Source organism: Erythrolamprus reginae, chromosome 2 (genome assembly GCF_031021105.1).
Source record: "Erythrolamprus reginae isolate rEryReg1 chromosome 2, rEryReg1.hap1, whole genome shotgun sequence".
NCBI lineage: Eukaryota > Metazoa > Chordata > Lepidosauria > Squamata > Dipsadidae > Erythrolamprus > Erythrolamprus reginae.
The window spans coordinates 205,019,353-205,046,382 of NC_091951.1; the positions used below are offsets into that span (position 1 = coordinate 205,019,353).

Consider the following 27,030-nt stretch of genomic DNA (forward strand, 5'->3'; position numbering starts at 1 on the left):
CCCCCAAGACTGTGTACTCTCACCATTTCTCTTCTCTATATACCAATGACTACATCTGAAACATCCATCTGTTAAACTACTGAAGTTTGCAGATGATACAAAGTGATTGGTCTCATTCAAGACGAAATGATGAAACTGCATACAGACAGGAGGTTGAACAACTAGCTTCCTGGTGCAACTGGAAAAATCTGGAACTGAACACTGGGCCCAACCTAATAAAATGAAATTTAATGCAGAGAAAAGTAAAATCCTACACCTAGGTAAGAAAACCAAAGACAAATTCCTTGGTGTGCAATCACACTTGTCCAATAAAAAATTATATTTTATTCCATTCCAGCTACAATCCTTTTCTTGCTCAAAGCCTTTACAATTTTAATTAGTTACAGTTGGTTCTGTTTATTTTAACAATTGTAATGTAACTGTTTTTATAACCAGAGAACATGTCAAAATGATAAGTAGTTAGGAAGTAGTAAATACAAACAAACAACAAAATACTTTATCAACATGCCACAAAAATATAGTTAATTTATAGTAAATAAATTACTTTTTCTTTTTAGGATCATTCCAGGTAAAGGTGCAGCAGTGAGAAGTACTGTTTTGTGCACCAACTCAAAATAATCAGATTTTCTGCGAACTCCCAGCCAATAAAATGCTGCAAAGATATGAAAAACAAACTTCACCCTGAAATATTCTAAGTATTGTATGATTTTAAAAAATAAAGGAGAGAAATGTCCAATACTTCTTTGCAAACGAAGAATGAGATTCCTCCACGAACTTTTCTCTAACAAGAAAAGATATTGGTTGGTTGGCTTAATGGAGGCTTGCTATTCCATTAAATGAGCAAGAGAACTCCATGTTAAAATGCCTACCTAAAATAAGGCTTATTTTCCAGGCATCAACATATTTCAAGAGGGTTGTTCTAAAGTTTACTCTCCATCCCAGTCTATTATGTATGTGTGTCATACATAGTGAGTGGCCGCCAGGTTTGATAGTTGGCCAATATTTGCATTTGTAATTAATCTGCAATACTGTCCAATCACATATCTTAATAGTAAGCGATCATGGCTTTTTCAGCAGTCAATTAGGCCGCGTTTAATTTACTTCTCATAAGTGGTGGAAGTTATAACCTGATGCAGCTGAGGGAAAATGTTTCAGCCTAAGGCACATTTGGCTGACATTACGAGGCTTCTCCTAATTGCCCGCTTTCGACCCGTCCTCCTCCCCTTGCTTGCTAATAGCAAAAGAAAGACTACAACCTCCGGCATGCTCTGCGTTCCCACTTACTTTACAAAGGGCGCGGCATAGCAGAACCATAAATATCACGTAGAGGGGCCAATGCTTCTAACTTCTGCGTTCATTGACATTTTTCTTTGATTCCCCCCACCACCACGAATGAAAGTGAGATGTTAATAAGAATCATTGCAGCAATTTCAACGCAAACGCCGATGCTCGCACTATTTCGTGGGAGTATAACTTGGAAAGAGCGCGCGCGTTTTTTAACCTTGAGGCACCGGGCTGAGACAATGGCACCCAAATACAAGTCGCTATTTGACCATAAAAGCTCAGTAGGTAACCTTAAAAGAGCTGCTTTCTCTTAATCCAAGCTGATTTATGAGGTTGCCGTAAGGATATGTAATTGAGGAATTCCTCTCACGTTTTGCTCCTAGAAGAAAGCCATGGTGTGAATTAAATGCATCTGAATTGGGAAGTGAATTTACATAGGGATCATTGTGGCTACCCGAGAGTGTTTATCTGTGGGAGCATTTGCTGTGGAAAGCTAAAAAGAACATTTGTTCATTCCTTTAATCCGTAATCTTGGATTAATATTGCACGTCGATTAATGCTCCCAACACAACAGCCCTCAAACAGAGATAAATAAATTGGTTAATGGTAGGACAATTCTTACAAGCAGCAGCAGCAGCACTACCCGCAAATCACACTTTTTTTTCCACATGAAATAAGATTAGCGTGAAAAAGAAAAAAAATTCTGCAGGCAAACCTGCTTTGAAAAGAAAGTTACCGCTGGCCCACTACAGGTTCTCTAACGCAGTGTTTCCCAGCCTTGGCAACTTGAAGATATTTGGACTTCAACTCCCCGAATTCCCCAGCCAGCATTCGCTGGCTGGGGAATTCTGGGAGTTGAAATCCAAATACTGTATCTTCAAGTTGCCAAGGTTGGGAAACACTGCTCTAACGAGCGTGTAACTTCTCCGCGGGCTTTAATAACTCCTTCGGAACAAAAGCGTCCGCAGCGAGCGCGGGAATTTCCTCTCCGACCGTGTTAGTCTATCTACAATATCTCTACTCCGCGGCTGAGGTTGCAACGCTTTTTGCCGTCGGGCCCGCAACTACAAGTCCCAACGTGCAAGGCGCAGGGTGAGGCCAGGAGGAGAGTTGTACTACACTTCCCATCGTACTCTGTGGTGGGTCCTGTGACTTGAGTGCCAGGCCCACCTCGGAGCGGTGAGTATCCGATCTTTCCCCCCGCAGCTTCTTTCGTTTCCTTTCCTTGCAGAACCTGCTGAAATTCGGAAATGCCTGCTAGGTTTTATTTCAGCCCTTCTGCTACAAACTGCAGCAGCCTCTGGGGCTGAATTGCCTCCGCTTCCTCTCTTCCTTTTCGAAGACTTCGGACCCCTTTTTTTAGGAGTGGACTTGGTACTCTAGGTTGCTCACTGGAGCAGTATTGTCTGGCATGAGAACAGCTGAGCCCAAAACATTTGGGGGTTGGAAAAAGCTATTCGGCAGCGTAGGAATGCTTTCTGATATATTTATTTTAACCGATTTTCTGCGACCACCGCCCATTCCCACTGAAGTGACACGAGGATGCTGACAAAGACTAAAGGATACAATATAAATACAGTATAGAAAAAAATAAATTTCACCAACAACTGAAACACAAAATAGCGACCGTAGCGCATACAGGATACACTTAGTTACTCTACCAAACCCAATTTGGGTTTCAGAGCTTTCTGAAAGGGGAGCAGACCGAGGCCCAATGTAATCTCATTTATATGGTGTTTTGGAGGCATAAGCAGTGTTTCCCAACCTTGGCAACTTGAAGATATTTGGACTTCAACTCCCAGAGTTCCCCAGCCAGTGAATGCTGGCTGGGGAATTCTGGGAGTTGAAGTCCAGATATTTTCAAGTTGCCAAGGTTGGGAAACACTGGCATAGAGAATTCACATTTCTTGGGACTTCTTAGATGACAATCCTTGATCAACAGGGTCCAGAGCATGCTCCTGCTCAACCTAATGGGACGAGTAGGAACAGTGAGAATAAGGCACACCCATAATTGACCAGGCCACTGCATTTAGGACCAACTGAACTCTCTGGATGCTCTTCAAGGGCAGCTGCATGTAAGTAGGGGTGACAAACATGGCTGGCGGGCTGGATTCATCATGCACAGGCCACGCCCACCCTGGCTCCACAATTTATTAATTTATTATTTATTTATTAATTTGACATCTATGCTGCCCAATCCCAAGGGACTCAGGGCGGCTTACAACAGTATAAAATTTCCATATACAGTAATCCCTCGCTACGTCACGGTTCATCTTTCATGGATTTGCTATTTCACGCGTTTTCAAAGGGGGCTTAAATCCATTAAATCCATTAAAATTTTTAAATCTATTAAAAATTCATAAAATTCTTCTACAGTATTTCTGTACTGATAGGATATCACATGTAGTTCCAGCTGAGAAACATAGAATGACTGTTTAATGCATAGGGTGGGTTTTAAAAGTCCAAATACTTGTTAAATACATAAAAAAAATACCTTTCCTCTACTTCACGAAAATTCATTTTTCACGGCTGGTCTTGGAACGCATCCCCTGCGAAAAATGTAAAAATTACAATATTACAATAAGAAGAAGTCAAGAAAAAATATAATAGTAAAACCCTGATTAAAACTCAAACAAGGCAACTCGCAACACACATATCATTCATGTAGTCATGTTCACACAGGTGGTCAGGTTGGTGTTAATTTAGAGTCCCCAAGTGTGGCGGAACAGCCAGGTCTTCATGGCCTTACAGAAAGCCAGCAGGGTGGCAGCAGTGCGGACATCGGGCGGGAGTTGATTCCAAAGAGCCAGGGGGCCAAACAGAGAAGGCTCTCCCCCAAGGTCCCGCCAGTCTACATTGCTTGGCGGACGGGACCTGGAGGAGGCCAACTCTGTGTGCTCTAATTGGTCTCTGAGAGGTATGTGGTCCTGTAAATAATCTGGCCCTTAGCCATGTAAGACTTTATAGGTAATAACCAACACCTTGAAGTGCCCGGAGACTAATAGGCACCCAGTGCAGGAAAAAACTTCACGATATATCCCGATACGTCATATGACACAATCGAGTTTTGACACCCGTGATGTGGAGTATATTTTGTGATGTGGAGTATATTGCAATAATCCACTTGGTAGGGGATCAAAACTGTGTAGTACTTCCTGATCCACAATTGAGGCACAATACAAAACTCTGCAACTGCTCTCTATCCCTCAAGGGTTCCAAGAGAACTCCTAAACTGCACACATTGTTCTATCTGTAGCAGGACAACCCCATCCAGAATTAAAAATGAAAAATCACCAGATCCAAGAAGCATAAAACCAAACAAGACTCCATCTTGTTAGGGCCCATTCTTCCCCATCCATTGCCCCATGGCCTCCAGGCATTGAGACAGAAGCTCCAAAGCATCACTTGCCCAGCCAGGAATGGAGATATGCAGCTGAGTATTGTCAGTGTATTGATGATATCTTACTCCATGCTTTCAAATGACATCACCCAGTAGCTTTGTGTAGATGTTAAACAAGAATGGGCAGAGAGTTGAGCCCTGAGGAAGCCTATACAAGAGAGGCCATTGAACAGATTTGTCTCCGCTCCCCAACAGTGACTATAACTGATTTTGCAAAGACATGGATAACTGACATAACACTATTCCTCCAACTCCTAACTCCTGGAGCCAGTTCAGAAAGATACCATGGATGATGGTATCCAAAACCATTGAGAGTTCAAGGACAGCAAGGATAACAATAGCACTAAGGCTTCTATACCACTTCACAGTGCTTTACAGCCCTCTCTAAGTAGTTTACAGAGTCAGCATATTGCCCCCAACAGTTTGGGTCCCCATTTTACCCACCTCGGAAGGATGGAAGGCTGAGTCAGTCTTGAGCCTGGTGAGATTTGATCTGCCAAACTTCTTCCACCAGCGATCAGCAGAAGTAGCCTGCAGTACTGCACTTTAACCACTATGCCAATCAGTGTTCCCTCTAATTTTTGGGGGGGGGGGCGGAAAAGTATAGTGTCTGAGCGGCAGTGCCTTCGGGACTGGGCGGCACAGAAATAATAAATAAATAAATAAATAAATAAATTAACGAACAAACAAACAAACAAATAAAAAACCCACCCTGTTTTGCCTCAGAGAATTTCAAAATAAAATACTGTACTGTGTGTCTATAACAGTGAGCTCATAATAGGGCAACTCTATCAATATCAAAATGCCACTTAAATAGTTGAGCTAGTTTCAAACTAGATTTTGATTTTCTTTCTCTCTTCCTTATTCCCATTCTTTTTCTTTCTCTTCTCCTTCCTCTCTTTTTTTTATCTGTTTCTCTCTCTTCCTCTCTCTCTCCTTCCCTCTCACTCTTTCCCTCTCGGCTTCTGGGCAGGTTTGGAAAACTCTGAGTTGATGATGATTTTTAAGTGAGCGATTGCTCACTGCTCAGCTTAGAGGGAACTATGATGCCAATGCAGCTCTGAACTATCTCCACCCCACTCTCTCCAGAGTTAACCACAAATGTGAGCAATGTTGTTTCAATTCCATATCTCATCCCTGTGCTCCACTCGGAAGGATACAGATGTTGGCTTACAGTACCATGGCTTTGATCTGCAAGGACAAAAAAAGCCCCGCTGTCTATACCAAAATGTATTTTTCCTATCTCTAAAAAAAATTGTTTCAGGAGAGGGAACAGTGTGGGGTTATCAGAGAGCAACCCAGAAAATTTTACCAAGCAACAGAGTAAGACTGTTGCCCAGTCCAAGTTTTTTGCTGACCTGATTGCAAAACCATCATCATGTTTGCAAACCAAAGTGGCTGGATTCCTGCATAGTGATAGCCAACATGAAACAAGCCATTTTTACATGCTGTGTGAACTACAGTATGTTGTTCCTGGGTCCTGTTGTTTTATTTATAGTTGTTTATACGTTGAAGCAGTTGGGCTTTATTAGTGATTCCACAGCTGAAAAAAGAGGAAGGGTTTTTTAAAAAAAAAATCATAAACTTAGAGCCAATTTACTCTAGTGGTTAAGGCACGAGACTAGAAACTGGGAGGCTGACCTTGCCTTAGGCATGAAAAATGTCTGGGTGAATTTGGACTGGTCACTCTCACAGATTGTTGTTGTGGGAAAAATAAGTATTAAATAATATTCTCCATCTTGAGTTGTTTATAAAAATGATAAAAGCAGATATAAATAAAATAAGGCACGAAAGTTGAGCTGACTGTAAGCTGTACTGATAACCAGTTCTAATCACAATAGCAATGCAGGAAGGTTGACAAAGTTTTGGCAAAGTTTTGCATCAGCTTTTTCCTTTCTGGTGACTTCTAAGCTATATTGAACTTGGAGCTCTCAAAATTTTCAGCCGACCTGGCCATCAAGAATTTGGTAGTTTGGAGAAGATCTCTTTCCATCTATATGTCTTGTAATGTAGTTGGGCAATTTGAAATTGAAATTTTTAAAAATTTCAAAATATCTCTTCCCTTTTTAAAAAAATGACTTACTCAGCACTCTTACCAAAAACGTAATTTAAAAAAACAGCCAAAAGCAGAACCTTCCCCCAATACATCTCACTATTTGTGAATAAGTTAAACAAAACTCAAATATCTAAAAGGAAATTGCTTTACTTCCTGGTGGATCATAGATAAAATCAAAGATGGCCACGGGCCTAGGATAGAGAAAACACTGTATGGTCTGAATAGGCCCTTTTTTTACATAGCTGGTAATTGTTTCTCTAGAGCAGTGTTTCCCAACCTTGGCAACTTGAAGATATCTGGACTTCAACTCCCAAAATTCCCGAATGCTGGCTGGGGAATTCTGGGAGTTGAAGTCCAAATATCTTCAAGTTGCCAAGGTTGGGAAACACTGTACTAGGGTTTGTGGTTGCTATTGGCTTAGATGTTTTAAAAGAGCAAATAGAAGGGGGGGGGAGTATTAGAAGAAAAGCTGTATGGACATTCATAAAAAATAAAAGCTTAATACTGAATTAGAGACTCTAGCAACAAACCTTGAGAGCAACAATCAGCTGTGAGTCCTGTTTTGGTTTTTGGTTTTGAAAGATCTATTGCACATTATTGTAACAAAGGAATCTCATTACCTTTCTTGAGCTGATTCAGGATGGTAGCTCTTATATGTTCTTGTGTATAAGAATCTTGTGTATTAGGGAACCAGAAATCATTGTCCTAAATCACAACTATTTATCATGTCACATGATGTACATGGTGATTTTTTTTTTACATTTGCAGAGCCCAGGTGGGTGTAACTGTGCACAATGCATTTGGCCCATGGGCTGCCAATTTGACAGTGCTGTAAATTTGGGCTACAATCTGGGCTGGCTCACCATAGAAAGAATTAACTGTATTAATTGAGCAGTGACATTTTTTTCAATTAGAAATGCTTTGTTCTTAGTTTTTTCTTTCTTTTTTATGTAATTGTGTGCCAGAAATTATGTAAAAGGTTATGTGTACGGCACCAGAAAAGTAAAAACTGTTGGTATATGAACAACATTTGAGAATTTACCCATGGGTTCTTACCAGTAATCTGCTAGCTGAGATGCAGTTGGTAAATAGAGCTAGGAAGGAATAAAGAATTCTCCCTATCCCCAAAGATATGAAGTGGTTGCTTGAAAACTCCTTGTTTGAGTTTTGCTGCTGTAAATTGCTGGCTGTCTTTTTAACACTGGGTCATCCTTTTCTACCAGGCATCCCTTTGTCCTAGATGTCCCAGCATCATGGAAGAAGTGGACAAGATCCTGATACATTCCCTCCGCCTCTCTGGAACGTAAGGCTATCTTTATATGTGCCGTGTTGTGTATGCAGGAGGTTTGTTGGATGGGAATAGCAAGGAAGAGATTTGATATGGGAGCTTTGTTTTTGCTTAAATGCAAAGATAATAATAATAATAATAATAATAATAATAATAATAATAATAATAATAATAATAATAATTTATTATATTTGTATGCCGCCCCTCTCCGAAGACTTTGGACTTAAAGATACCTTTAGGTTTTGCTTGATAGATGATGACTTCATGGATACATGGAGTGTTTTCTTGGCCACGATGAAGAAATGATTTTCCATTGCTTCTTACTAATCTAGAGTCCTGGTGTTGCCCATCTAAAGACAAACTCCCATCTTCTTAACTTTCATGCAATGAGATGACTCCCTATTTCAATTTTGCTTTATGTTATAGAACACCAAAAAATCTGTAGGTGCCTAGAAAATCAAACTACAGCTCTAATATCATGAGCTGTAATAAAATCAAACCCATGGAACAAAGAACTGATTGAAATTATCCAGGAGATCAGATTTATGCCACTGCCTTTATGGAAAAGTTTTCTCTGAGCTCTGGCAAATATAAGCAATCAAGGGTGCATGTCCAAGGTGTTTATTCTGTCACTCTGGTTTCTAGCTTGGAGAACATGGCTGATTGGAAATATCCTGGCTATGTAACTCAACTAGGTATTTCACTGCTTCTGAATGCTGTGTGGGAGGAAGCAACTGACAGTTGCTTAGCAACTATGAATAGCTTAATCATTGGAGTGCAAACCTTTATTGGCAATCCCATGATTTCCTTTGAATAGCAATAATAATTAGCATTAAAGAGCAGATACGTAAGATTAATAACCCCACTGATTGAAGGTAAACCCCAGTCAGGTATAGTCCTCCATTAAGAGTTTGGAGACCATCTTATCTTTGCAATTCCAAGATTTACGTTCAGTTCTTCCTAAGTTGCCCTTATGTGCCTACATGCAGCATTTGGCTGGTGAGTCATGAGTTGTGCAAGTCTGCTAGAAAGCAATAAATCCAGCAAAATATGAAATGGGCACGCAGGCATTTAAAAGATGCGGAACCACAGTAGTCCTCCAAAACAATCAGCATTTTTTGCAGAATCCCAGTGCTCTCGCTGCATTCCTTTTCAAATGAGAATCCAAATTGATCTTTCATTAAGCACTCGGTATTTCTGGAACACAAATGAGGGTCCAGGGGTTCGAGGAAAGTAGCAGCTTGGCTCACAGCTGTGGACCCCACTGTTTATATTGGTAAAGGCATGTCTGGGATTGTAACCTGACTCACCACACTGAATAAGCAGTGGCACTTCCAGAGAAATTGTCAGCTATGGAAGGTCACTCCTGCTTAGTTGCAGTGGAACTCTGGGAGATGTGAAAATCAGGAGCTAGGAAAATGCTTAAACATACAAGGAAGAGCAATTACTCCTTGTTTTCCAGTTTTTCTTCCCTTGGTTTTCTCCCTCTTACCTTTATTTGGTGTCCTCCACAACTGGGCAGCATGGACATAGAACTGACTGAGTGAAATCCTATTATTATTATTATTATTATTATTATTATTATTAATTCTTTGCCACTGGTAAATGGTACCACTGGAACTTGTGCCAGAACTACCATCTACCAATGGCAAAGAACTGGTGGGATCATAAGCCCGAAAAAGTGGTCGAAAATGAGCAAGCAAAACTGCTGTGGGACTTCTGACTTCAGACTGACCGAATTCTGAAGCATAACACACCAGACATTGTGATCGTGGAGAAAAAGAAAGTATGGATCATCGACATCGCAATCCCAGGGGACAGCAGAATTGAGGAGAAGCAGCTAGAGAAATTAGTGAAATACGAAGATCTAAAAATTGAGCTGCAACGACTCTGGCATAAGCCAGTGAAAGTGGTCCCAGTGGTACTTGGCACGCTGGGCGCAGTGCCAAAGGATCTCGGCGGACATTTGAAAACCATCGGAATTGACAAAATCTCCATCTGTCAATTGCAAAAGGCCGCTTTACTGGGATGGCAAACATAATTCACCGCTACATCACGTAGTCATAGGTGCTTGGGAAGCGCCCGACTGGTGATGAAATACGAAATCCAGCATAGTGATCTCGTTTGCTGTGTTGTATTGACATAATAATAATAATAGTAATAATAATAGTAATAATAATAGTAATAATAGTAATAATAGTAATAATAGTAATAATAGTAATAATAGTAATAATAGTAATAATAGTAATAATAGTAATTTATGGGATTTGTATGCCACCCCTCTTCGAGGACTCGGAGCGGCTCACAACAGCAGAGCAATACAATAAAATACAAATCCAATGATTAAAAACTAAATTAAAACCCATTATTACTAAAAAAAAAGACAAGTCAGCACAATCACACCATTCACAAATGCTTGAATCAGAAGATAGGGAGGAGAGAGTTTATACCCCCATGCTTGGCGGCATAAATGGGTCTTAAGCATTTTGCGGATGGGGGCAATTCGGATCTCTGGGGGGGGAGTTGATTCCAGAGGGCCGGGGCCGCCACAAAGAAGGCTCTTCCCCTAGGTCCTGCCAGACGACACTGTTTAGTCGACGGGACCCGGAGAAGGCCGACTCTGTGGGACCTAATCGGCTGCTGGGATTAAGATTCAACAGTACTAAAAAGTGTGGTAGTTGGCAGTCCGTTAGCTTCATTTTTTACCTCAGAGGCCCCCCTTGAGTGTGACACTGGACAGACAAGGGCTGTCTAGTGTAGTTTCTGTTCCTGTTTAATAATTGGGTGTGAGAAAAAGTGCAGGCTTTCCTCTCCCACTGAAGGAGAAGTATAGGTGAGTTCGTGCGGAGTATAATTCTTGCTCTACCATTCTCTCCCCCCCCTTCCTACCTAGGGATATTCCAGAGGACGTTCAGAGCATCCGTGAGTTCACTACCGAATTGATCGTTGAATCTGTGGTACGCTGCCTGCGGGTCATCAGTCCCTCCGTGGGAGGAAATCTGAGCCATGTTCTCCCTCCAGGCATGTCTGCCCGTTTTCGGATAGGCATGAGCTTGGCCCAAGCATGTCAGGTAAGTGGATCCTAATGCATGAAGGATGAAATGTCGTCTCCTGAAGTAGTTTTATTCTGGAAAAAAAAATATTCTGGTCTCTAGTACATTAGGTTGCTTTTTTTAAACTTGAAGTCCTTGCTGTGTGGCTGGTATAAACTAGTCCTTCCTCTAATACAGTGCTTCTCAATAAGGTTCAGGAGGGAAGTGTTTTTAATAGGAAAGTGAACACAAAAACAAGGGGGCACAATCTGAGGTTAGTTGGGGGAAAGATCAGAAGCAACGTGAGAAAATATTATTTTACTGAAAGAGTAGTAGATGCTTGGAACAAACTCCCAGCAGACGTGGTTGGTAAATCCACAGTAACTGAATTTAAACATACCTGAGATAAACATATATCTATCCTAAGATAAAATACAAGAAATAGTATAAGGGCAGACTAGATGGACCAAGAGATCTTTTTCTGCCGTCACTCTTCTATGTTTCTAATTATTTTCTGTTACTCTTCCCCTAAGAAGAAGTAAACATTTTGCACACACACCCAACTCCCCGATCTGGGTCCCAATGGAATTTTAGTGTTAATATTTATTATTTTACTTATTATAAGCTGCGAGCAAACTATTGGCTGGGGAAGGCTGCACTACCCACTTATCTGGGAGTAAGTTACACTGAACTCAGTGGAGGCTGTTTTCGATTAGGCGAATCAATTGAGAGTGACCATGCATATTCCCTGGGGTCGCACACATGCCCCCTCACAGTGCTCCGCACCCCCCCAGGGGGGAGCGCCCCACTATTTGAGAAGAATAACTCTAATATTAGTTCCCTTTCAGATGTGTAAGGTAACAAAAAATATCCTAAGATCAGACTTTATAGATCTGGAACCAACAATAATTAGCACTCTCATTCTTCAAACCAATGTATTTTCAAGGGCTGGTACTTCTAGCATTGGACCAGAATACCTCTGGAACCGCCTGCTATCGCATGAATCCCAGCGACCGATAAAGTCCCACAGAGTTGGCCTTCTCCGGGTCCCGTTGACTAAATAATGTCGTTTGGCGGGTCCCAGGGGAAGAGCCTTCTCTGTGGCGGCCCCGACTCTCTGGAACCAGCTTCCCCCGGAGATTAGAACTGCCCCCACCCTCCTTGTCTTTCGTAAACTACTCAAGACCCACCTATACCACCAGGCATGGGGGAGTTGAGACACTTTTCCCCCAGGCTCTTTATATTTTATATTTGGTATGTATGTGTTGTTTGGTTTTTAAATATGATAGGGTTTTATATGCTTCTTTTTAATATTAGATTTGTTTCGCTATAATATTGTTTTTTGTTATTGTTGTGAGCCGCCCCGAGTCTTCGGAGAGGGGCGGCATACAAATCTAATAAATTATTATTGTTATTATTATTATTATTATTATTATTATTATTATTATCATTATCATTATCATTATCATCATTATCATTATTATTATTATTATTATTATTATTATTATTATTATTACTTCAAAGCTGATACGCAAAGAACCTTATTTCCCATCCTAGCTCATCCTGCTTCACTTTTCTGCCATCTAGGACTTGGGATATCAAGGGGAAGTGGGCTACCAGACATTCCTGTACAGCAATGAGCCTGAAATCCGACGCCTTCTCCTCTTCCTGGTAGAGAAGTTTCCACGAGATGCCTCAGAAGATGCCAACCAGCCTGTGGGTATGGAGGACTCTGGGGTTTTGTTTTGTTTTTTCAATTTTTTTTTATTATTTTCAAAAAAAGACAAACAAAAACATACAACATTGAACATTTAAGGAGCTACCATTGCTCCGCTTATCGTAGAAGTCTACCTAATACAGAATATAAAAAACTCTAACTATTTCCAGATCTTAGCAGATTACTTTATCATTAAATTTAATTTTGTGTTTTTAGGATTAAAATCATTAATTAAATTTCTTTATGTTTTTTTTAAAAGATAATATACTTGTATACAGTATATATACATATATATAAAGAACAATAAACAAGTTATTAGTAATACAAGAAGAAAATAAAATAAACACTTCTAAGTTAGCTATCATATAAACTATTTAATTCTATCTTATAATTTTCAAATAGTCATTTATTCTTATATATTTAATTTTTTGTACTATTTTTGGGACTCTGGGGGTTTTAAAGAAAAATCAGGACACATTCAGGGCAAATCTACAAATTGTAATTGTATGTTTAAACTGCTGTTCCTTGCAGGCAAGTCTGCCACTCTTCACAGAGCCATTGCTGCTACTATCAAGGGGCAGCTGGCCGTCCCATGGGTCCCCCCGGCCTGCCGTACTCCTGGCTTGCAGCTTTTGCAGGTTTGTTTCCCCCTCTCCTCCACTTAAGCCAATAGCTTGGTAAGCAAAACCTGGCACAGCACTTTTACTCCCAAGAACCAAAGAACTGAAAGAAATTTCTAATCTTTGTGAATCGTAAAGCTCCTTTGAAGAAACGCAGGAAGTTTTTGCAGAAGCCCACCATGACTCTTTTAAAAAAAAAAGTTTATTGAATTTTAAATAGAGGGAAGGGGGGGTATATGTAGTACACTTATACACACAAACCTCTACACATAGACATAGATATAAGCTTATACATATGTGTTAACATATCTTCAGTTCATATACTTGTATGGGTTCAAATCTAAATTAAAATATTAAAGTATTAGAAAGAGAAAATAGATAATAAAGCAGTAGAATGGAAATGGGGAGTTAATAGGTATACAAAAAGATAGAGGGGTAAGGGGGGGCCTGCAAGTTGGCAGGCAATTTTGAGTTTATGACTTTTCATTTAAATTGTGTGGAGGGTGTATATGATAAGAAAGGAAACGTAATTCTGTGGGTATTTGAAAACATAGGTAATTACTAGTAAGATATTGATAACAATAAAATTAAATTCAGATAATCTATGTACATCGTATAATCAATGTCTATTTAATAATTCAAGGTGTATGTTAACAATATTGAATCTTCTCACTGTGCTATTGTCTGTTATCAAGTGGAAACATAGAAGGACTTAGTCGTTTTCTATTCTTTTTTTTCCCTGTTTGATAATTATCTTATATTTTTTATTAAATAACCATTGGTACCACTTCTCCCAAACCTTGACTCTTAAGTCTTTTCCTAAATTCCCGGTTCAGCCATCTTCTTTTCCCAGTATTTTTTCATTCATTTTCGCTTCATAACAATATTTCTCTTCCTGTTGGATAATAGTTCCTCAAAGTCTACAACCACCCAGCTATAGCATTCTGAACAAAACACGCTGAGAGATATTAAATTAAGCAAACATATATTCATTGATTTGCAAATGCAAGCAAAAAAAACCTAGGCAGAGATATTCTCTCCTGGTGTGCACACTCCACTGGGTAATTTGTTTTCCTCTCTCCCTCTACTTTGATGCTTTATTTATGTGTTTTTGTTTCCAGCCTTAATTCTTACATTTATCCTTATACAACCCTTTTCTCTCCTTTTTTCTCCTTTCATCCTTGCCAGGGTTCATGCTTAATGAAACAATTCCAGGCGCAACGATTGATCCTGCCACAGGAGTCAGACCCCTTTACTGGGAAAGTATCACCAGGTGGGTTCTGCTTCTTGACTTGGGAAAAAGGAATACCCTTCTTGAGACTGATTTGTTCTCTTTGGTGTAGCCTGCAGATCTCATATTCTTGAAAACAGCCAGGAAGAGAGGTTGTTTACAAAGTTCCCTACATGGTGCTATACAAATGAGAGGGAAAGAGTACACTTTAAGGCATTTAAAATTTTCAGGCATATGAGATAACAGGAAAAGAACAAGAAGACAGTTCACAAAGAGAAATATTATGCATTCTCTATAGTTACAAAAACTTGGATTTAGTGTGCAGTAGGTGCTGGATTGTGGAACTCAGAATTGTGGAAATTCCACGTGTTTAAAAACAAACCCAGAACATAACTGGGACATTGTGTTCTTGCTCAGGCAGCTTGTAGTTTTATCTGAGATTTCCAGTTTTCTGGGGTTCTTTGCTTAGCAGGCATAGGATGCGTCTTACATGTATGTAGGTGCTATTTTTGTCTCGCTTTTCTCAGTTATTAAAAAAGAGATATTTTGCAGAATACTCACGCAGGCAATATATGCACATTAATCTTGAGCTTCTCACACTGAAATATGACAATGTTTTCGTTTTTTTAGAAAAGGAGGTGGTAATGTATGCAAAACTGCCGAATTTTCACAATATTGTAGAAACTTCTCATTTGTGTATTTAATAGCCATCTCTCCACTTGGGATTTTTGAAGAAATGCTAACCGGTTTGAGTAGATGTGACTGGTGTTGTTTTCTTCTCCCTAGAGAGGAGAGAATTCTTTGTCAGATTCCTGCCTCCTGTGTCAGCCCAGCTTCCTCAGCCTGCATCCTTGGTGCCATCCCTGTTGGAGTTTAATACGGCTGAGCTGAGTCAAGCACAAGAGTGGGACAGCGAGTGGAAGAGCCAGGGGCTTGGTTCCCGCATGACCCCAGAGGTGAGCAGTAAAGAGTCAATGGAAGCTACCTACCTACCACTTCATGGCCACTGGTGGTAGCTTAACAACAACTAGTAGTGATTCTCGCATTTTTGTCTCACAAAACCTCAGCGCCCTAATGGATAGCCTTAAATGGAAGGAGTAACTGAGGCTGGGTGAAGGATTTACCCAATTCAACTTAATGTATTAAAGTTATTTAGTAAACTCGTGTGCTGCCTAACTCTCAATCACTTTAGTTAGCAACAATGAAACACAAGGGGGAATCAATAGAATATGACAAGTGGAGCAGGCCCAGATGGAGTGAAACAAGGGCTGTCCCTCTCCCTTGCCAAAGGGTAAAGAAACAGGTCTTCACTTCTCTTCTGAACAGTAACAGAGTGAGGACCATCCCAATTTCAGGGAGTGCTTCATTCCAGAGTATATTGTAGGTCAGTGATGGTGAACCTTTTTTTGTGCCAAAAGGGTGCGTGTGCGTGCCCACACTCACAATGCAATGCCCTCACACCCACATGTGCATTCACAACCCTCCAGCACTGCTCCCCCTGTGTGTGCACAGGCCTCACTGAAGCCTTTGGACTTCTGGTAGGCCCATTGGGCTGTTTTTAGCCCACTCCAGGCCTTAGGAAAGCCTCCTGAAATCTGGGGAGGGCAAAAAGCGGACCCAATGGGCCTACCAGAAGTTTGTTTCCAAACTTTCAGTAGGCCCGTTGGGTCTGTTTTTCGCTATCTACAGACCCCAGAGGCTTTCCTGAAGCCTGGGGAGGGCAAAAAAGGGACCCAACAGGCGTACTGGAAGTTTGTTTCCAAAGTTCTGGTAAGCTCATTGGGTCCGTTTTTCACCATCCACAAGTTCCGGAGGCTTTCCTGAAGCCTGGGGCGGATGAAAACAGCCTTCTCTCACCCTCTGGAAGGCCAAAAATCAGCTGACCAGAGCACACGTGTGCGCTGGAGCTGACATAGGGCAATGCTTCACGTGCCCTCAGATATGGCTCCGCGTGTCACCTGTGGTTCACCACCATGGCTGTAGGTGCTTGTAGAGGAAAGACACCCTTCCAAGTTCCCAATAGATAAAATTGTTTAATCAAATGCACTAGGAGCATGCCAACACTGCAAGGTAGAATTGACTGGGCATATGCTGGCTCTGTTAAAAAGTGCTATTGTTAACATGTTGTAAGCCACCTTGAGTCTAAGCAGAAGGGCGGCATTAAAATCAAATAGATAGATAGATAGATAGATAGATAGATAGATAGATAGATAGATAGATAGATAGATAGATAAAATATACTATGGGAGACAAGTGGTCTCTCAAGTAACTAGGCCCTGTGCTATGTAGGCCTTTAAATATAATGATCAGTACCTGGAATTGCGCCCAGAAGCAAACTGACAAGCAGTGCAAATTGCAAAGTTTACCTGGGCATACTTAATATATCCTTGGCTTACTGCCCTTCTGATGTCCAAATTCTCTTTTTCCTACCTGCTTTCAGACGTTGCCCAAGCAGAAAAGAGCCCAACCTTCTCTCTCCTTTTTTTTAGATTGCACTTTCCCACAAGTTCTTAATAATGCTTTTTTAAGAGTATGCTAGATGTCGGGTTTTCTTATGCAGATAAACCTGAAATGTTTTCTGTTACTTGATTTTCAAAACTCTGAATCTAACCAGAGTTTGAACCTCTGGGCTGGTAACCACCATCCATCAAATATTATTGAAGTGAACACTTCGGCAGCTCTCTTAATTGCCTGTGCTGGCAAAGACTGCCGGGTGTTGCAGTTCAGCAATATTTGAAGGACGCAGCTAGTCTGCTACTGCAATAAAGGAATAAAATTAACTTGCAGCAAACACAGTGTGGGTGGTTGCTATTTCCAGGAATGTTGCTCATAACTTCCCATTCTTATTCTTATACCTTGGCATACATACCTGCCCCCCCTCCCCCATGTTGCCCCTTTCTCAGGAATACCGCCAATGGAAGCATCAACGACTGCACCATCGGCTCTTGGAGCAGCTACGACAAGCTTCTCCGCGTGCTGTCCCATCTCAACAAGGGACGGCCAGCCGAGAGCTGCTACAGCTACTAGAGACGTTCAGTGTCGGCCACGAGCAGGCTGGTGCACTAGCCAAGGGCTCTCGCTTCACCCACACTCAACATTTGGCCTACAAGCAGGTACGAGGGAAAATATCTGATTTTAATTTGAGAGGGGGAAATTAGGATTTTTTAAACAAGGGTATGTGTTGACAGAGCTGCTGTTTTGCTCTAGGTAGATCAGTGCAACTTGAATTCTTCAGTAGACATCACTTGGAGAAGAAGCCTATTGGTCAAAGTGACAGTCTCAAAATGGGTTCAAAAATAGGGAAAGCAAGTAGGATGCTTGGCTGCATAGCTAGATGTATAACAAGCAAGAGGAGGGAGATTGTGATCCCGCTGTATAGAACGCTGGTGAGACCACATTTGGAATACTGTGTCCAGTTCTGGGGACCTCACCTACAAAAAGATATTGATAAAATTGAACGGGTCCAAAGATGGCGGAAGGTCTTAAGCATAAAATGTATCAGGAAAGACTTAATGAACTCAATCTGTATAGTCTGGAGGACAGAAAGGAAAGGGGCGACATGATCGAAACATTTAAATATGTTAAAGGGTTAACATAGGAGGGAAGTGTTTTTAATAGGAAAGTGAACACAAGAACAAGGGGGTACAATCTGAGGTTAGTTGGGGGAAAGATCAGAAGCAACGTGAGAAAATATTATTTTACTGAAAGAGTAGTAGATGCTTGGAACAAACTTCCAGCAGACGTGGTTGGTAAATCCACAGTAACTGAATTTAAACACGCCTGGGATAAACATATCTATCCTAAGATAAAATACAGGAAATAGTATAAGGGCAAACTAGATGGACCATGAGGTCTTTTTGTGCCGTGAATCTTCTATGTTTCTAAGTAAAGTTGGTGGGAACTGGGAAGGACAGAAGAAGTAAAATACCTGAAGTCAAACTTACATTTCTATTTTCCCCCAACAGGATGCAGAAATCCCAACACAGGTGGAGACTTTGCCAAACTCTCAGACATCGGAGCAGGTAAACATTGGCGGTTTTAGATGCAGGAGAGATGCATAGGACCCATTTTTTTTAGCTCGTTCTATGCATACTTTGGAAAAGGATTGCTTACGTATTGTAGGATGCTTCAGAAGAGCAAGTTGGAGAGCAAATTTTAATTGGGTGGCCTGCTGTGACTTTTTGGCTTCTCCCTCCCATTCACTGCATAGAATTTTAGTAGATATCCTTCACTGCTGACCACAACACGTGAGGCATCTTATTTTGCATCTTAGTATTCTATTCAAAGGTGCCCCATTTTCTGGTCTGTGTACTGCTTGCCTTAAATTGCTGATTTCACACTTAGCTACCAAACTCAAGGAGTGTCCTTCCACTTCAGAGGCTCTTTGATTTATACATACCTCAAATACAAAACAGAAACTCTTCTGCAGAATTTTAAAATGGTGTGGGGGAGTGTTTAGTCCTGAAAGCAAATGTATATAACACTGTGGCTGCAGGAAAGGCTCCCGAATAACACAAAAGAGAGATCCTGCTAAATGCTTTGAAGCGCTGTTCCTAATGCATATGGTTTTTAATTTAATCTTGGCTCTCCTTAACCGAAAGGTTTGGGGCACAAATACGTGAAACCAGGAAGCTTTCAGCAAAAGTGAATAAAACATCATTAAGTTAACAGTTCAGCCCTGCTCCCTGCTGACTGTACCCTATAAACCAATCTGAACTCTGAATGGTAGACTGCAGCTAAAGATAGTTACAAAATCGGGGGAGGGAGAAGTGAGAAAGGTGTTGGAAAACATTGGTTGTAATCGCCAAAGCTTATTGAGCCCAAGCTGACTTACCTGAGCCTCTAATTGCTTGCTGTGGTATGAAACCTAGTTTCCTTTTGGGTAGTTTATGTCAAAAGGAAAAATAGGGAACCCAGTTACACAAAATCATAAAGCTATTTAAAGCTTATGGTATCCAATGACAGAGTATCCATTGTCTATTGTACAGAACACAAGCAAGAATAGAATGTCCGAACAGAAAATTACAGCACTTTGAAATCATTGTTTTCAATAAATATCTGTTTGATTTCTCTCTCTCTCCCTCTCTCTCTCTCTCTCCTCTCTCTCTCCCCTTCCCTCCCTCCCTCCCTCTCTCTCTCTTTTGTTGTCAGGAGTTCCGGGAAAACCAGGCAGCAGAACTGGAAAATTTGGAAAGTGAACTGAGCCATCTCATGGCACAGATTGAGGAACTAGAAGGCCAGATGTCCACACTGGGGCTGACCCTCACACAGGTGAGAACAATAGTTATTGTCAGCTGGGTGGACCATGCTAACTCAAAGGAAGAATTGTCAAGCATCCTTTGAACCCCATGACCTTGGTGGATGGTAGATGAATGCTGGATTTTAGTGAAACCTGCGGTTCAGAATGGCAATGGAACCTTCACCGTCTTTCAGTGGAGAATTTGTGGGGAGATGTGGGAATTGGCAATGATCCACATCACTAAAAAAATCCCTACGTAAATCCCTCTGAAATAAATGGAGCATAGCAGGATTTTCCAGGGGGTTGTAGTCATGTTACTGGGAGAGGGCTTCCTTTCAGAGTTTGTTTTGAGAGGACTCAATTCCTTCCTCAGGTGGAAGGGGAAGTACGGCAGCAGCAGATGGGAGTGACGGAGCAGGAACAGGTGCTGGGTGTGAAAGGACGTACAGTGGAACTGTTGCCTGATGCCGAGAACAATATGGCCAAGCTACAGGTAACAACAGGAAGTGGGGAGGGGATAGGGGATCAGGACTGAAAAGGGAAAACAGTCCTCGGAAGTATAAAGAATGGAAAATACAATGAAAAGTGGAGATGGTTCTAAAATAATTGTAAATGGAGCCATTGGAAAGGGAGATCACAACATTTTTATGGCTGCCTTACAGTGGGTATAGCAAAGAGCAGACAATTGATGGATTATGGATTGCGGAGAATGTGGAAGAAAAGCTTGTAGGTGGAATGGAGAAAGGGAACGCTTGATCCACGTTGGGGACAGACTCTTAGTAAGATGAGTTTGCTACAACCTTCCCAGTTTGTTATTCTCAGTATTGGAATTGTCCACTTGAGAGAGAGAGTAGAACGTCTAACCATCCCCTGTAATTGGTGCGTGCAGACAAGCAGCCTCTCTCTGTTTCTTTTCCTGCGCTTCTATGAATGGAAGAGAACATTGTGTAGCAAATATCTGGTTGGGAGGAGAGGTGGGTGCAGAGGTGGGTTCTGATTGGTACATCCAGTGCGCCGTTCTGCTAGTGGCCTGCTGGTTATGCAATTTGGGCGCGACAGCTCCAGTGCTGTCTTTGCTGGTCCGTCCGTGCCGCTATCTTTTTTTCCTAATTTTCAGCAATTTTTCAGCTCTCTGAGCATGCGCAGAAGGGAAATCGTGCTAGGGAACACACATGCACAACCATGAAACATCGTGATGCACATGCAGCAGGAAGTCAAGAAGAACCCACCCCTGGCTGGGTGGTACATAAAATAAAGGGTTAAATAAGGTTCAGGAGGGAAGTGTTTTTAATGGGAAAGTGAACACAAGAACAAGGGGACACAATCTGTAGTTAGTTGGGGGAAAGATCAGAAGCAACGTGAGAAAATATTATTTTACTGAAAGAGTAGTAGATGCTTGGAACAAACTTCCAGCAGACGTGGTTGGTAAGTCCACAGTAACTGAATTTAAACATGCCTGGGATAAACATATATCCATCCTAAGATAAAATACAAGAAATAGTATAGAGGCAGACTAGATGGACCATGAGGTCTTTTTCTGCCATCAATCTTCTATGTTTCTATGTACTATGGATCCCAACATCTTCTTCCATCCTTCAGGTGCTGGTTGAGAGCAGTGCGCAAAGAGTCATCCAGCTGGCGGCCCAGTGGGAGAAACACCGGGTGCCACTCATCCAGGAGTTCCGAGAACTGAAGGCTTTCCATGATTCCAAGGAGGTGATGCAAGCAAAGGGGTGTGAGGGAAACCCTTCCCCAGAAGAGAGACGCGGTGGTGGTGGTGGTGATGCTGACCTTCTGATGATACTGACCCTGTCCTCCCCTTTCAGCTGGAGTCATCCCAGCGCTTGTTGGAGATCAGGGAGCTGCACGAGCGGATCCGATTGGCCGCTGATGAGACTAAGCGCAAGGATGACCTCTACAAACAACTGGTTGGTGATGCGTCTGACTGGTTTTGCTGCAGTTGGATCCTTGCAAAAACATAGTTTGCCATACATTAGGAGGGCAATTGGGACAATGAGTCTTTCCATGACTGATGATAGCTAGAATCCTTCCACCTAGCTTACTGCTTCCATGTCCTTTCTAATTAGGGCATATTAACTAATAATAACAATTTATTATTATTAGATTTATTAGATTTGTATGCCTAATGATTGCTCTAATTTTTCTAATTGGGAATTATGAAATATTTGGCATGCGCTGAAAACATTTTACATATAGCCTCTCTAAAAGTGGTGTAGCTCCTATAAATGTTATTAACTATTAAAAAATGATTTCCCGGGATATGATATTATTCCTATCTGATAACTCTGTTTGCCAATGTAGCTCAACTTTAAATACTCCAAGGTTCAATTTCTGCTCAGGGGAATTATGATGCTGTACTGTGTGACGAATACAGTGGTACCTGTACTTACGAACTTAATTTGTTCCATGACCAGGTTCTTAAGTAGAAAAGTTTGTAAGAAGAAGCAATTTTTCCCATAGGAATCAATGTAAAAGCAAATGATGCGTGCGGTTGGGGAAACCACAGGAAGGGTGGAGGCCTTGTTTCCTCCCAGGAGATTCCTAGAGAGGCCCCACAGAGGCTTCTCCCCGCCTTTTCCTGCCCTATTTCCTCCTAGGAGATTCCTAGAGAGGCCCCATGGAGGCTTCTCCCCGCCTTTTCCTGCCCTATTTCCTCATAGGAGATTCCTAGAGAGGCCCCACGGAGGCTTCTCCCCGCCTTTTCCGGTTACAGTTTTGCAAGTGGGTTTGTAAGTGAAAAATGGTTCTTGAGAAGAGGCAAAAAAAATCTTGAACACCCGGTTCTTATCTAGAAAAGTTTGTAAGTAGAGGCGTTCTTAGCTAACCAACCTTTGTGCTCCTCTGCCCATTTTCTCTCCATGTGCAGCTTGTAGAGGTGGAATCCCTTCCCAAAGATATCTCTCGCTCTGCCTACACCCAGCGCATCCTGGAGATTGTTGGAAATATCTGCAAGCAGAAGGAAGAGATCACAAAGGTAAAGCACTGGAGCGCCTCTACCCTGGAAATGTTTCCTCCATTGCCACATGGGTGTGCTGTAAATCTACTGTACAGGTAGTTCTTGACTTATGACCAGAATTGGGACCAGGATTTCCATTGCTAGCCAAAGGGGTTGTTAAGTGAATTGTGCCTAAATTGACAACCTTTTTTTTTTGCCATATTGTTTAGTAAATCACTGTCAGTTCCAAATAGCATCCAAAATTAAGTCAGAGATCGAGGCAAAACATTCCTCAAAGTTCCAATTTATTAGTAGAGGCAGATCTGGGAGAAACCCGAATTTAAAGCCACGGGGGTTTCTTCACCCAGTTTAAAGTTCATTCCCTTGCTTCCACACCCACAAGTTCGTAACGTTGACCAGTCTCCTTCCGCCAACATGTCCGTTACTCCCATCCCGGAGAGGTGCTGAATAAAAGATGACCTTGAAGGAATTTCTTATGACTACATCTCTACATCCCTCATGCAGCAACCCCTCCCAAATTCCCACAGCACTAATATAGTCTCAAGCATAATATATGGCAAGCCAAAGTCTCCTAGTCAACGATGTCTTCAGCCTGACAACCATTGCAGCTGTTGAGTGAATCTGGCTTCTCCCATTGATTTTGCTTGTTGGGAGCCAGCTGGGAAGGTTGCAAATAACAATTCTGTGATTCTAAGATGCTGCAACCATTGTAAATACATGCCAATTTCCAAGTGCCTGTATTTTGACCACGTGACCATGGAGATGTTGTGACACTCGTAAGTGGGAGCATCGTTTGCAGGTCACTTCCTTCAGTGCTGTTGTAACTTCAGACAGTTGCTAAACCAATAAGTCGTAGGTCGAAGACTAAATATTGTATGTACAGAGTTGGTAGCAACTGAGAGTATACATTGGCAACTAAGTGGTCTTCCTGTCATCTCAAGCACTATACTGTAAATCCCACATCCATCTCCCATGCTGCCTGGGGAATTCTGGGAGTTGAAGTCCACTCATCTTAAAAGTTGCCAAGATTGAGAAACACTGGTCTAAGCAGTACTGTTGTGGACTAAGGTCAGGAGACCAAGAGAGGAATCAGAAATTCCTACCAAGAGATCATTACAGTAATCTAAGCAGAAAACAGATTCGCACTGCCCCCATCCTCCTCGCCTTTCACCAAGAGTCTTAAGACTCACTTGTGCCACCAGGCTTGGGGCAATTAGATAATAATAATAATAATAATTTATTAGATTTGTATGCCGCCCCTCTCCGAAGACATGCTGGCTTCTTAGCCTCCTGGCTGATGGATGAATGTTTGTATGTCTGTTTGAATGGTTATGACTGTTTTTTAATAAACCTGGGGATTTTAGATTGTCTAGTTTTAATTAATTGGATTTTGTAGTATTCTATTGTTTTTATATGTTGTAAGCTGCCCCGAGTCCTCGGAGAGGGGCGGCATATAAATCCAAATGAATGAATGAATGAATGAATGAATGAATGAATGAATGAATGAATGAATGAATGAATGAATGAATGAAAGCATGAACTAAAAAGGCCAACCTTGCAGCAGGTTTTATTCTACATTTACTATGCCAACAACTACCTTCTTCTGGTTGGTCACCTGTTGGCCAGCCCAATCTAGACACAAGGATGATGTCATAGTAAAATGAGTCCTTAGTAACTTCCTTCTTCCTGTGCACTGCTATAAATTTTACTGCCTGGAGTAGCTGGCCGGAGAATTCTGGGAGTTGAAGTCCACAAGTCTTAAAAGTTGCCAAATTTTATGACCTCTGGCCTAAACTAACAAACATTTTAGGAATTCTATATAGAAGTCTTTCTGAAACAGGAGCATTTGGATGCAAGTGGAAATTGTGTTATGCCAGCAGAGAGGGAAATATTGGATGTTAAAAGGTTTTTATAGGAGTATACTATTTTCTTAGATTTAAGAGCCATGCTGAGGTTTGCTCTTAACAATGAGTGACAATAGGACACAAAGTATACTGCATTTTTTTGTTTGAGGGTAGGATAAAAAATGCCCTTTAAACCCAGTTTTAAAACAGAACGTATTATTGGAAACATTTACTCTTGGGGGCTTTGAGGGCTTCAAAGAATTTGCTGATGAATTGCAGAATGGATTGCTGGATTGTTGTTTTTTACCTTCTAGCATGGCTCTTATTCAACATATAAAGAGGCGCTGGTGCGCCCCCTCCTCAAGAAGCCTTTCCTGAACCCAGCCGTACTTAATAACTATCGTCCAGTCTCCAACCTTCCCTTTATGGGGAAGGTTGTTGAGAAGATGGTAGCACTCCAGCTCCAGCGGTCCTTGGAAGAAGCCGATTATCTAGGTCCCCAGCAGTCGGGTTTCAGGTCCGGTTACAGCACGGAAACTGCTTTGGTCGCGTTGATGGATGATCTCTGGCGGGCCCGGGACAGGGGTTTATCCTCTGTCCTGGTGCTTCTTGACTTCTCAGCGGCTTTCGATACCATCGACTATGGTATCCTTCTGCGCCAGCTGGAGGGGTTGGGAGTGGGAGGCACTGTTCTTCAGTGGTTCTCTTCCTACCTCTCCGGTCGGTCGCAGTCGGTGTTAGTGGGGGGCCAGAGGTCGACCTCGAGGTCTCTCCCTTGTGGGGTGCCTCAGGGGTCGGTCCTCTCCCCCCTGCTATTCAATATCTACATGAAACCGCTGGGTGAGATCATCCAAGGGCATGGGGTGAGGTATCATCAGTACGCTGATGATACCCAGCTTTACATCTCCACCCCATGTCCAATCAATGAAGTAGTGGAAGTGATGTGCCGGTGTCTGGAGGTTGTTGGGGCCTGGATGGGTGCCAACAGACTCAAACTCAACCCTGATAAGACGGAGTGGCTGTGGGTTTTGCCTCCCAAGGACAATCCCACCTGTCTGTCCATCACTCCTGGGGGGGAATCATTGACCCCCTCGGAGAGGGTCCGCAACTTAGGCGTCCTCCTCAATCCACAGCTCACATTAGAGAACCATCTTTCAGCTGTGGCGAGGGGGGCGTTTGCCCAGGTTCGCCTGGTGCACCAGTTGCGGCCCTATCTGGACCGGGACTCACTGCTCACAGTCACTCATGCCCTCATCACCTCGAGGCTCGACTACTGTAATGCTCTCTACATGGGGCTACGTTTGAAAAGTGTTCGGAAACTTCAGATCGTGCAGAATGCAGCTGCGAGAGCAGTCATGGGCTTCCCTAGGTATGCCCATGTTACTCCAACACTCCGCAGTCTGCATTGGTTGCCGATCAATTTCCGGTCACAATTCAAAGTGTTGGTTATGACCTTTAAAGCCCTTCATGGCATTGGACCAGAATATCTCCGAGACCGCCTCCTGCCGCACGAATCCCAGCGACCGATTAGGTCCCACAGAGTTGGCCTTCTCCGGGTCCCATCGATGAAACAATGTCGGTTGACGGGCCCCAGGGGAAGAGCCTTCTCTGCGGTGGCCCCGACTCTCTGGAACCAGCTTCCCCCAGAGATTAGAACTGCCCCTACCCTCCTTGCCTTTCGTAAACTCCTTAAAACCCACCTTTGTCGTCAGGCATGGGGGAACTGAAATATCTCCACTGGGCCTATACAATTTATGTATGGTATGCTTGTGTGTATGTCTGTTTAATAATGGGGTTTTTAAAATATTTTAAATTGTAAATTTATTAGATTTGTTATAAACTGTTTTTTTATTGTGTTGTGAGCCGCCCCGAGTCTACGGAGAGGGGCGGCATACAAATCTCATAAACATAAACATAAACATATGACTTGAGCCAGATGTTGAAGTGCTGAGCTGCCATGAGCACAGCATATTTGACACAGTGAACGGGCCCAGCAAGGGAGGGTACAGAATCTGTTCAGATTTCCTGCCATCACTCTGCATTTTGGTACATGGGTGATTTGAAAAGGTGATCTTTATCCTCTCCACACTCACCGCCCCCAAATCTTAATCATGTCAAATCTGCAGATACACCTGACTTCAGTGTCAAATTCTTTCTCTGCCGGGTTTGACTTAGTACCAATTTTCTTCAGTGTCAGCATTACTGAAGATGTACCTATTCACCCAGAGGGGTTTTTCCCTTGCACTGTCATTTTGTGTGTTGCTGTCATTTGTATTAAGCTGTTTCAACAGTTAATTACTTCTTCCATTGGAGATGGTTTTATTTGCTCGGTTTACTATATT

At 42.0% G+C, this 27,030-nt stretch overlaps 1 protein-coding gene across 2 annotated transcripts in view; it reads left to right on the forward strand.

Moving 5' to 3' along the window:
* Positions 1 to 2,134: 2,134 nt before the first annotated feature.
* The window catches only part of CCDC22 (coiled-coil domain containing 22), a 34,010-nt gene continuing 9,114 nt past the window's right edge, over positions 2,135 to 27,030 (forward strand). Inside the window, exons 1-14 of one of the 2 annotated variants that reach the window (XM_070741411.1) lie at positions 2,135 to 2,463; positions 7,964 to 8,043; positions 10,922 to 11,099; positions 12,648 to 12,780; positions 13,309 to 13,415; positions 14,586 to 14,670; positions 15,415 to 15,584; positions 17,532 to 17,741; positions 18,594 to 18,650; positions 19,780 to 19,899; positions 20,241 to 20,360; positions 21,467 to 21,583; positions 21,694 to 21,795; positions 22,755 to 22,862. In XM_070741411.1, coding sequence (XP_070597512.1) covers positions 7,994 to 8,043; positions 10,922 to 11,099; positions 12,648 to 12,780; positions 13,309 to 13,415; positions 14,586 to 14,670; positions 15,415 to 15,584; positions 17,532 to 17,741; positions 18,594 to 18,650; positions 19,780 to 19,899; positions 20,241 to 20,360; positions 21,467 to 21,583; positions 21,694 to 21,795; positions 22,755 to 22,862 — 1,557 coding nt within the window. In that variant the 5' untranslated portion in view covers positions 2,135 to 2,463; positions 7,964 to 7,993. Of the gene's footprint in view, positions 2,464 to 5,662; positions 5,788 to 7,963; positions 8,044 to 10,921; positions 11,100 to 12,647; positions 12,781 to 13,308; positions 13,416 to 14,585; positions 14,671 to 15,414; positions 15,585 to 17,531; positions 17,742 to 18,593; positions 18,651 to 19,779; positions 19,900 to 20,240; positions 20,361 to 21,466; positions 21,584 to 21,693; positions 21,796 to 22,754; positions 22,863 to 27,030 lie in introns of those variants that run through there. The other variant, XM_070741412.1, reaches the window with a different exon arrangement.